Source organism: Lathyrus oleraceus, chromosome 5, assembly GCF_024323335.1.
Source record: "Lathyrus oleraceus cultivar Zhongwan6 chromosome 5, CAAS_Psat_ZW6_1.0, whole genome shotgun sequence".
NCBI lineage: Eukaryota > Viridiplantae > Streptophyta > Magnoliopsida > Fabales > Fabaceae > Lathyrus > Lathyrus oleraceus.
The window spans coordinates 267321827-267333838 of record NC_066583.1 but is presented as its reverse complement, the minus strand read 5'-3'; the positions used below and the strand labels follow the sequence as shown (position 1 = coordinate 267333838).

The window sequence follows — 12012 nt, the reverse complement described above, 5'->3', positions numbered from 1 at the left end:
AGTGAGAAATCAGAGCCTTTGTAGTTCGTGGGTTTGAAATTGTTTGGATTGTTTTGTTAATTTTATTACCTTGAAGAAGGGTTTTTGATGGTGTCGCCCTAAGGCTCAAACAAAAGGTTTGAATGCTTTGAGTTGTTTTTAAGTTTTGAAGAAAGTGTTATTGATTTCGGATTGCACTAAAGACTATGGATAAAGGTGAATGCCTCAAACTAGCAAGTCAAACGTCTTGTGTTCGAAGCATTCAGAATGAGTGTAGGAAAGCTACATCTCATCCCTTCTTTATCGCTTAAGGCTCGTGACGTACGATCCTAATCTCCATTTATTGTGTTTTCGAATTTGATTTGGAAAAGACCGCTTGACGTTAGATCAAGGGTTTATTTATTGAGTTTGATTTGAAAAGACCGCTTGACGTTGAATCAAGGGTTTGATTATTGATTGTGAAAGGGTGAACGATCCTAATGCCTAAGGAGTCTACAAGCAATAAAAGAAAGCAAGTAAATGCGTACATCAGAAAGGGGATGGGGTACATGTAAAGTACAAGGGAGTGCAGGAAATAAAAGGTATCATTGTCAGGTAGCCCAAGAGAAAGCCTTGTGTGTGCATAGTGTCCTAAACTAGAAAGCAAGTAAAAGATTACAATTTGTCTTGAATCTTGAATGCTCCATCCATGTTCGGGTTGAATATTTGTCCAAGGTCTTTTGCAAGGGTCCTAACAACAATCTCTAAGTCCATTACATGTTTGAGAATTATCCTTTTTTATTTTTTAAGTCTTATCCATTTTTAGTCATTTTAAGGTGAAGTAAGAATGTCCAATGATGTAGCAAAAATAATATGAAATAAAAATAAAAGTGCATAAGGTAAATGACAAAAAATAAAATGTTAGGAGCGGAAATTAAAATGCGAAAAGTAAAAGTTAGAGGTTAATTGTGGAATTTAAATGTTAGATGTTAATGGTTATATGTTAGATGTTAGATATCAAGGTTAACCAAAACAATATGAAAGAATATTTAACAAAATTTAAATTCTAAACAATTATCAACAATCAAATCAAATTGCAATTATCAATTAAAGTTCTAAAACAATTATCATCATTAAAATTAATCAAAACGGTTATCAAGATGAAGTGCTAAAATAAAATTCAAAGAAACAAATGATTATAACAGAATTAAAGTCCTAATATCCAATCAATTCTAAACACCTTAACATAATTACTATTCTAAAGTCGAATTACTCTAATCAACCAATTAGATCTAACCAAATATCACACAATTCTACTCAATTAACCCCGACTAAACTAATTATCCCACAAATCTGAACTGATAACCTAACATGGGCCCTAAATTCAACCCTAAGCCCAAACGGGGGGGGGGGGGGGGGGGGGGGGGTAGGCCTATGGGAGTGTAAGCTTATTCCTAAGGGGTTAGCTAGCAATGTGTTAGGGCCTAAGCCCAAACCGGATCCACAAAGACACAAGCCAATACAGGAACAACGGAACCGGCGATGGGAAACGAACCTGAAGGTGCAAACGGCGACCAAAAATGCTCCTCACAAGAATGCTTCTGTTTCAAATCAGTACGCCCTTCTCCTTCGATCACGGAATGAGCTTCCTCGTGCGATGACGGCGTTCTGAAATATCATGAACGCATGTGAAGGCGATGCCTGCGCTTGCGCAATCCCTCACAGACGCGAGATCAGGGCTGAAGAAGAAGGTATCACAATCTTTTCTCCGACATCAACGTCCATATCCAAGTGCGATCCGGTCCACGCGTGTGAAAGCGAAGAGAACAAGATTGAAGATGAAGCAAAGATCTCACCAGGAGGAGGCGTCGTGAACAAGTAAGAATATACACTTCCGTTTTTCTTCAATTTGGTTCACTTCTACTATTCTTCCTCCGCTCCAATCTTCTTCGTCGTCATCGTGCGCTTTGTATTGTGATTCAGGTTTGTGAACGATTCACAACAAACTCCGATGATGCGGCAATGCGGTGGGTGTTGTATTGGATTGGTTGCAGTGGAAACGATGGTTGGTTGAAGGTTTTGGTTGTGGAGGTTTAGTAGGTTGAAGAAGAAAGAGGAGGAAGAGTTTGTTATTGGCGGTGGTTAGGATTTGAAAAGAGAAGGGAAGCGCGCATACCCCCAGTCGAAAAGAGAGCTTGCTTTTATAGAGCATTGTTGCTGCGTTTTGGTTCGACTCAATGTCGTTTTAATTTTGCGTTTTCCAATTTATGTTTATGCAGCTACACTTGTTGTTTCATGTACAGTTGGTGTAGTTGCAGTTCATGGCTCTCGTTTGGTTTTGGCGCAGTTGTTTTTATTTGGTTTTGCATGTAGCTTATTCAGGTGGTGTGCGTTTAGCAGTGGCGTTTCAGCTTGCGATGCTGCAGCTTACAAGTTGTGGCTCATGTCATTTTCCACTTCTTTATTGTCGTTTGGAATGCCGTTTTGTGAGTAGTTTCTTGTTTGTAGCTGGCTTGGTGAAGTACCTTCCTGCTATGGGTTTTGGTAGCTTTAGCAACTGTTTTGGCTTCTTGCCGTTTGGATTGTTGTTGACTAAGCCGTGTTTTCATGGCTTATGCGTCACATTTGCATTGTAGCTTGTTGGCTTATGCCTTTTGTAGCATGCGCGTCTATTGTAGCTCGTACGTGCAGCTTTTGGAGCTTTTGGAAGTGGCTCACGGATAACTTGTTGTACTTCATTTGCTTTTCACTTGCCTCTTTCCAATTACTTCCACTTTTGTCTTATTAGAATATGTGAAACATCATCACTAATTAAAATTAAATTGGATAAAATGGAGAAAGTTTGGATAAATGAATTTAAATGGGTAATGAAAAATTGGTTAAATGAAAAATGGATTAAAAATTCAAATTGGTTCATGGATATGATGAATGGATTAATTTGGATAATGGTTTTTTTAAATGGATAAAAAAAATTGGATAATGGTTTTTAAAAAAAGTGGCTTTATTAAAAGCCAAGAAAATGGCCTAATAGAAAAAAGAAATAAAATTCTACAATGCTTAAAATTCCAAAAGTCGATCCGAATTTTCAAACATCAATTTGAATCAAAATTATCTCAGACAAAAATCCATTCGACTTTCTCGAGTTAACTTGAAATCAAAAATCTGTTTGAAATTGAGATCAATGAAAAAATGTTATGATGCAATGATGAAAAGATGAATCGGATAACGACATGCAACGAACCAACGAACCCAAATGATTACAAGACTTGTAAATCGTATTAAACCATGGTTGAACGAAATGACTGAACAAATGCATCAATGCACCAAGAAACACATGAATTTAAGTCATGTGTCTCCTCTTGTTGGACCATGCTTATTCAAATGAAATGAATGGATGAAGATGATATGCAAGTGTCTGGTTTTAGTGATGATTATGTGAAGGGTAGGGCAAATTTTGGGGTATGTCAGTTGCCCCTATTTAATCTTCTCGAACCTGAATGTATGGATAGCAACGGCTTCCAAAAAATCAAGGTAGGAGAGGATTAAATACTAAAATATCTGAAAATTTGCCCACGCGGAACAAATGGAATGCAATGTGAAGGTATGTTGCAAGGAGATCTTTACTAGTATGTGGGATGAACGGGCTAGTCTTCACGCAGGGCAGCTGCTGGGAATTGGAATGTTATTTGGTAAATGGATATATGTGTGGTTGGATATGCATGACGTATGCAGTATGCTAATGCAGTATGATTGATTATTTTTGCATTTTATCTCTACTAACAAGTTTTTTTTTTGAAGGCACCGAGAAAGAATTTTCCGCTGGGGGATATTTTCTTGGTAATTGTTCTTTTCTTTTTGGAATGATTTGCCAGGCGAATCCTAGGATTCAAGATGGTGGATGACCTTACTGAGACGACAGTAGGCGAATTAGGAGGTAAATTGTTGGTCGACAACTCTGAGGTTGGGGACAGAAGCAAGAGCAACACTGGTTGCTGGGGATTAAAACATTCTGACCTCAATACTGCGACCGGGGTAAAACTAGACATTTTCAACTCTGTAGTTGGGGATAAATTGCGATCAACATCGGTTCTGAGACTGGAGAAAGGGTAGGCGTCAACTATGGGGTTGGGTATAATGATGGACCTCGACTCTAAGGCCGGGAACAGAAGTGGTAGGCGTCAACTCGGAGGTTGGGTCTGCAGATGTCAACCCTGAGGTTGGAGGATAAGAAAACGATATCATAACTCGCAAGTTGGGAAAAAGGTATCCATTCAGCCCTGATGCTAGAAATACAGAGACATACAACTCTGAGGTTGGGGGTGGAAAAGGTTCATCAACTCCAAAGTTGAAAAAAAGGTAGGCGTCTAGCTCTGAGGCTGGAAAAGATAGATCGCCAACCCTAAGGTTGAAAAAAGGCAGTGGTTCAACTCTGAGGCTGAAGAAAGATAACTATTCAGCTCTGAGGTCGGGGAATAAGGAGACATACAACTCTGAGGTTGGGGGTAACATGATACATTCACTCTGAAGTGTAAAAAAGGTAGATACTCAACTCTGAGGCTGGAAAAGAATGGTAATCGTCAATTCTAAGGTTGGAAAAAGTGGGGTCTAAGCTCTGATGCTAGAAAGAGATACACCAACTCTGAAGTTGGAAAAATGTAGTTGCTCAACTCTGAGGCCGGGAACAAAGATAGGCATCAACTCGGAGGTTGAGAAGAGAATAGTAAATCTCAACGCTGACAACAACTCTGAGGTTGGGGTAAGGACAAGAAACGTACAACTCTGAGGTTAGGGTAATACGATAAGCAACGACAACTCTGAGGTCGAAAAGGGCGACAACACTGAGGTTGGGAAGGGGGCTACAACACTGCGGTTGGAAAAGAGACCACAATACTGCGGTTGGAAAAGGGGCTACAACATTGCGGTTGGAAAAAGGGACGACAACACTGCGGTTGGAAAGAGGGGCGACAACACTGCGGTTGGAAAAAGGGACCACAACACTGCGGTTGGAAAGGGGGCTATAACACTGCGGTTGGAAAAGGGGCGGCAACAATGCGGTTGGAAAAAGGGATAACATTGAGGTCGAAAAAGGGGCGGCAACACTGCCGTTGGAAAAGGGGCGAAAACACTGCGGTTGGAAAAAGGGATAACACTGAGGTCGAAAAAGAGGCGGCAACACTGCGGTTGGAAAAAGGGGAAACAACTCTGAGGCTGTAAATAAGAAAGGTTACCATCAACTCTGGGGATGGGATAAGGAAAGGTGAACATACAACTCTGAGGTTGGTCAATGAGAAAAATGACAACAACTCTGAGGCTGGAAAAGGGATAACAACACTGAGGCTGCAAGAGGGCGATAACACTGAGGTTGGAAAAGAGGAAACATACAACTCTGAGGTTGGAAAGGGGACACAACTCTGAGGTCGGACATGAAAAGGATAGACGACAACTCTGAGGTCAGGAATAAGAGAAATAGACAACAACTCCGAGGCTGGAATGAAGGAAGAAGCAACAACTCTGAGGTTGGAGTGAGAACTTACATCAACTCTGAGATTGGGTATAGGATAGTCTCTCAACTCTGGGGTTAGAGGTAATGACATCTAAAACTGAGTAAAGGGTGATTATCTACAACTCTGCGGTCGGGGAAAAGAGATATCAATACCGAAGGGTATCAAAAAAAGGTGATAGACGCTAACGAGCGAAGGGAGATCAATACTGACGGGTATTAAAAAAGTGATAGACACTGACGAATACTGCTTGATTGGTCTTTCAAAAGATAGGGGTTTTGCCAATGAGAATTGGACTTTGCAAGATGTTTTCCAAACAAGGTCTGGGCTTTGGCAGGCTATGTCAATTGCGCACTTTGCTGTAGATACGAAAACCTCAGGGGGTCCCACAGGCACAACGGCGGGGATGAAGTTTTCGAAACATGGCTACCCTTCCCAGGACTCACCAAACCTACATTGGGTATTTTGAAACAAATCAAAAGGCAAAGTCTTGACAGAGACAACCTTTCTCGTGCAAAAGGCAACGAGGGGGAGACGTGACTTCGTGCACCAAGCAACGAAATAAACTCACGAAAGGAGATTTATCTCAATGAAATCATCTTCATGAAGGAGGCAATAGGCTTACGGCAAGTAAGAAAAAAAGGAATGACTTCGAACAATCCTGTCGGGGTTGCCGACTAGGAGCTTTACAAGGTTTAAAAAGGTCATTTATTTTCTATTGTGTAATGCCAACGGGGTGGATTATGGAAAGATGCCAACGAAAATGGGCAGTTGAATAGTGCCAAGAGAGCTTTGGGCTTAACTCTTCCTTGTTAGAGAGATCCATGCTATGCTAGATGATATGTATGAATGTGATGATATGAATTATGCATGACAGGTTGATGTAATGATATGAGGATCTACGGATGCCCCAATCTTGGGTACGATGCAATGAATGCTGAGGAAATTTGCTTGGGTTGCAAGGCTTCTGATTCATGGAGGGTGGGTTGCGTCTCACATAACTTCTTGACATTTGACTTCTTAATGTTGCTGGAGGATGGAGCTGATGTAGACCTTTGGCTGCCCCGGACTAGATCTGAAATGCTTTTGTAAGCAGGGAGAGAACCTTCCACTATTTGGACCGTCTTGCCCCCATTTTGTTGGGTATCTGCAAGGATTGCCCTAATCGCAGGTTAAGAAGCAACTTCATCGTGGATTGTCACCATCAAATCTTCCCCAGTGTCTCAGAACTACATTCCTCTGATTAACCATTTCAGGGAGATTGACTTCTTGTGCTCTTGGGGTGGCCTACCCCAGTACGAGCCTTGAAGTGACTTTGCCTCTGGTTGGCTGATTTTTGAGGGAATGCCCCTGATTCACTGATCTTCAGAGAGATTGATTGAATCTCGCCTTGACTACTTCGGATTGACTAAATCTTGTAGAGATTTCTCGACGTGACTACCTCTGATCGACGAGATCTCGAAGCGGTTTGTCTTTCTGCTCGACAAAGTCTTCAGACATTCTGATTGATGTGATCAAAAGAGAAGTGGTTTTCCCCTGCTCAACGGAGGTCTCAGGCGTTTGGAACCATCAAGTTCTTTCATTATGGCAGATCTCTTGATGTCAGGTGCTTACTCACGAGTAAGAAAAGTCCATTCTTGAAATGATAATGCAATGTCATTTTTATGCAGTTTTGAAATCCAAACATGCTCACTGAAATTCTGACATTTAATGAATGCATCACTAATAATGAATGTCATATCAATATCAACATATAAAATGAGCAAATTGATGAGGAGTCAGTTTTAACACGATCGTTCTGACTATAGTACGCCTTCGAAATAAACCTTTGCTTCAATTAGGTCTTTTGAGGGTTGTAACGTGGCCTAGTTCACGGTTTTTAGAAAGAAAGGATATAAGGCTCGAACCTATCCTAACCCACCCGTTCTTCGTGATGTTCTCCAGTCCTATGTTCAGCTAGTTTGAAACAAGCGTTCTTCTTTCGAAAGGGATTTAGGAGTGATGGTTAATGAACCCAAGAGGTTTTTGGTGTGGCAGTCATGCACCTTCTATTTGGTTTGGTAGCCATACGACTTTGCTCTTGCTGAGGATTTTCTTTTGATTCCTCTTATGCAGATTTTTCGATGTTCCTACTTTTGCTGGATTGGTTCAGATTTACAATCCACAGGGATGCCCTAATTTCTGCCTAAGTCACTCGTTTTCGAGTTTTCGACTTAGCGGGCTTTCTTTCTTCTTCTTTTTTGTTTCTTTTTTCTTTGTTTCTTTTTTGCTGAAACAAATCGTGTGACGTTTGTCCATTGATATGAATGGGTTGTGACCGCCTCGTGCCTCTATGGGTGAGGGACAACCAATTGGAATTTGGTGGTTTCCGACCTCTTATGAGGGATAAGATATGGTTGGTCCCCAGATGGGACACTCCTCTTTTGAAATTTGAACGCTTGGTCAAACTAACTGACGACTACCCTGCCCCGGTTTGAGATTAAGGGTTTTATATTTAAGACAGAAACTCCTACTCCTCAGCTCGAAGGGGTTAACTAGGGATTATCTTCCTTATATCACCGGTGTTTGGGATTTGAAATAATGCCTTACATCATCAGCAAGGTTTTATTCAAAAACGTATGAGCAGTGATTTCGTTTCGTGTTTTTAATTTCATCATCCTCCTCCAAAAACCAACATTTGAATATTGATAAGATAAAGTATGAGTGGACACGAATGGGTTTATTCAAAACATGCATATCCATTTCAATGTCATTATTATTCAAAAACAAACGAGTTCATTACAAATGAATTTTACAAATGACAATACAGAAAATCACACATGAACATGTTTTAACCAATGCTTGCTAGAATGATCCGCCTTATTCTCCCACTGCTTGAGGTCTTGATTCTGGAAAAAGTTGACGAGACAGTTCCACAGATACAGATCCTTCAGATCTACCGCTGCTCTGACTATGGCGCTGCAGATGTACCTGCCTGCACGGGGTTGTTTGGAACAACTAGCTTGAACGATATTGGTTTTGAGTCAATCAAGTCTTGTACCTTGTGCTTGAAGATATTGCAATTCTCGATCGAGTGCCCCCGCGTCCCAGAGTGATACTCGCAGCTGACGTTCATGTCATACCCGGGAGGGAGAGGTACATGAGGAGCCTTAGCTTCTCTCAACCTGCGAATCCTTGAGCAAGTGAGCTAGAATAAGTCCATACGGCATGAGAATTGGATCAAACCTTCTAGGAGGCCTCCTTGGTCCTTGTCTACCTTGCTGATAGTAATTCTGTTATTGCGGGGCAACCGATTGTTGAGGAGCGTAGGGCTGCTGATATTGCACCGTTGGAGGACCAATTGGAATGACATACGCTGGTTGCGGATATGAGTTAGGTGTTACTGCTGCCACCGGATAATATGGCATTTGGTAACCTCAATCTCCCCCTTTAGCGATTGCATTGGTTTCTCCTTCCTTCTTCTTTGAGAATCCGGAATGAGGCTTCTTCGCTCCACTAGCCGCAGCTGTCGTGTCTTGTATCTTGTCGATCTTCAAGCCATTCTCAATTCGCTCGCCGACAATGACCAAGTCTGAGAATCCCGAGGTGGTACTCCCAATCATTTTTTCAAAATACGGCCCTTGAAGGGTATCCACGAACATGTTTATCAGCTCTCTTTCAAGAAGAGGGGGTTGAACCCTGGCATCCAGGTCTCTCCATCGTTGAGCGTACTCTTTGAACGATTCATCCGGCTTTTGAGAAAGGCTTTGAAGCTGAGTCCGATTGGGAGCCATGTCTGAGTTATACTGATAATGCTTCAAGAAGGCTTCAGCAAGTTCCCTCCAGGTTCGTATATGTGTGCGCTCGAGCTGCATATACCATTCCAGAGAAGCTCCACTAAGACTTTCCTGGATAAATTGCATTAAGAGTTTCTCGTCATTAGAATGAGCGACCATCTTTCTGCAGAAAGCTCGGATGTGGGTCTTTGGACAAGTGACCCCTTGATACTTTTCAAAGCTCAGGACTTTGAACTTGGGAGGAACTTTCACGTCTGGCACTAGGCACATGTCGACAGCATCCAACCCAAAGGTATCAGGACCTTGCATCGCCTTGAATCTCTCCTCCATCATTTGAAATCTCTTTTCGAGGTCAACAGGAGAAGGCCCAAAAGCTTCATAAACCGAGTCATCCTTTGTAGTGAAGAAAGTGTCTTGCTGATCGTCAATCTCAGGTTGGAATCTCCCATTGGCGGGGATATTGAACGTATGATTAGCATTTTGATACACTGGACCTCTTTCGGGGGGTGGCTGAGCTACAGCATGCGTACCAGCTCCTCCTGGTGGATTCACCGGTATAGTCACAACAGCAGAGTTGGCAGTAGAGGCTCTCAGATTAGCCTGACGCATTTCCTCTTGTCCCCTCGCCAGAGCTTGTAGGGATTCAACAAGTTGACCCATTTGAGCCTTCACAGTGGTCATATCCTCCCTCATAGCTGCTTGGTTCTGCTCCAACTGATCCATGAGCAATTTTTGATTATTGCGCGTGTAGTATGAATGTCGGGAAGTCAGCTTGACTGTGGATGATTCTGGATAGAAGGGCCAAATGGTAAGTTTTCTGGCTTTTGTTTGATGATATGCAGAATGATGCATGAATATTGTATTTGATTTTTTTTATGCATGAGTGAGTGAATGAATGATACACAAGCATGGTTCCCACGAGTCGAACACACAAGTTGGCATGGCATCACAGGTTCGAGATACGGATAGAGGATAACTCTGATTGCTTTCCACAATAGGGATATCATCGGTCGTAGTCTAGGGTCAGATAGGGACCCCAGAGTCATCGATTCATTTGGCTATTTTCTGCTTACGGTAAAAGCTTATTGGTCGTCAACTCCCTCAAATGAGCCTCTTCTGGGTGAGAGCTTCGTACCGACCCACACGAGAAAAGCTTCTCGGGGGCCCGCACTACGTGACCATCGACATCGGGTTCTAGAAAAGGGTCTCAAAGTCATGGACCTCCTTGACTGTTTGCCGCTTACATAAAAAGCTTGTCGATTGTCAACTCCATCAAGAAGATCTACTTTGAGTGAGATCTTCATACCAACCCACGCGAGAAAAGCTTCTCGGGGACCCGTACTACGTGACCATCAACCTTAATGGGCCATAGGTTTAATGTTTTATAAAGGTCCTTAGAATCATGGATCCTAATGAAAACATTGATCGCTTACGTCAAAAGCTTGACGGTCGTCAACGTCTCCAAAAGAATCTACTCTAAGCGAGGTTCTCGTATCGACCCTTACGAGAAAAGCTTCTCGGTGGCCCATACTACTCAACCTCTCCTATCTCAAGTTTACACTCTAGACTCGGGTAGAGAGTCTTTCCCACAAGGTTACTTGCAATCGGAGTGCCATCCATTACTACCATTGAATCGTGGAATCGCATAATGGATTACAAAATTTAAAGCAAAAGGAAATACATAAGGCAAGCAATATCAAAAGGATAAGCACACACACGCGAGGAAGCAACCTAGATTAGGCTTGACTTGCTTAGGGAGGTGTCCTCAGCAGAGTCGCCAGCTATCGCTACGCGAAAAATACAGATTCACCATCGGTTTCTATTTATTCCAAAGGAAGGGGAAAATATCGAGAAAACCCCAAAGTATGGCCGTCGCAACCACGAATAGGTTTGGAAGTCGGTTATGCAAGGGGAAGGTATTAGCACCCCTCACATCTATGGTACTCCATGGGAACCATCTAGGATGTTAGCGCTTACGTGTTTATTGTTCATCGAATGTTTGCTTGCCAAAGGTTTGCAGAGTGGAGGTAGATTTTAAATTAGTGTGCTCACCAAGGACTAGACCCACGAACTACGAAGGCTCTGATTTCTCACTTCAACAAATGGGCATACGTAGGCACGAGGATTCATTCCTTGGCGAGCACACTAATTTAAAATCTACCTCCACTCCGTAAACCTTTGGCAAGCAAACATTCGATGAATAATACACACGTAAGCGCTAACATCCTATATGGTTCCCATGGAGTACCATGGATGTGAGGGTTGCTAATACCTTCCCCTTGCATAACCGACTTCCAAACCTGTTCGTGGTTGCGGCGACCATACTTTGGAGTTTTCTCGATATTTTCCATTTCCTTTGGAATAAATAAAAATCGATGGTGACTCTGTATTTTTTGCGTAGCGACAACTATCATATGAAGACAATAAACAGAAGAAGGAAATATAAGATTATTATGCTGCAAAATGATAGTGGTCAATAGGTAAAAGACAGTGCACAACTTAGAAATATGGTTAATGGTTACTATAAGAAGTTGTTTTCTATTAGTGGTAATTGGAATATGTGGGGGGAAACCAAGATTAGCTTTCCATGTATAGATACAGTTGACATGTAGAGATTGAAGGAGCAAGTGAGTGATGAAGAAATTAAGAGGGAAATGTTTGCAATGAATTCGTGGAAGGTGCTTGGCCCGGATGGATTTCCTACAGAGTTTTATTAAAAATCGGGGGATGTTGTGGGAAGTAAAGTGTGTGAGTTTATAAGGAAAGCTTGGGTGAAG

The 12012-nt window shown here is 42.0% G+C and overlaps 1 protein-coding gene and 2 long non-coding RNA genes across 3 annotated transcripts; 1 reads left to right on the top strand and 2 right to left on the bottom strand.

Annotated features, from left to right (window-relative positions):
- Positions 1 to 386: 386 nt before the first annotated feature.
- LOC127083777 (uncharacterized) lies at positions 387 to 1644 on the bottom strand. Its single transcript, XR_007788531.1, has 2 exons — positions 1514 to 1644; positions 387 to 709 (listed from the first exon to the last, which is right to left on the bottom strand). It is a non-coding gene; the product is annotated as an uncharacterized LOC127083777 (long non-coding RNA).
- Positions 1435 to 2725, top strand: LOC127083776 (uncharacterized). Its single transcript, XR_007788530.1, has 2 exons — positions 1435 to 1836; positions 1942 to 2725. It is a non-coding gene; the product is annotated as an uncharacterized LOC127083776 (long non-coding RNA).
- A 6150-nt stretch (positions 2726 to 8875) lies between these two features.
- LOC127080132 (uncharacterized) lies at positions 8876 to 9958 on the bottom strand. The gene has a single exon (XM_051020464.1). The coding sequence runs from the start codon at positions 9956 to 9958 to the stop codon at positions 8876 to 8878; it is 1083 nt and encodes a 360-aa protein (XP_050876421.1).
- Positions 9959 to 12012: the final 2054 nt, after the last annotated feature.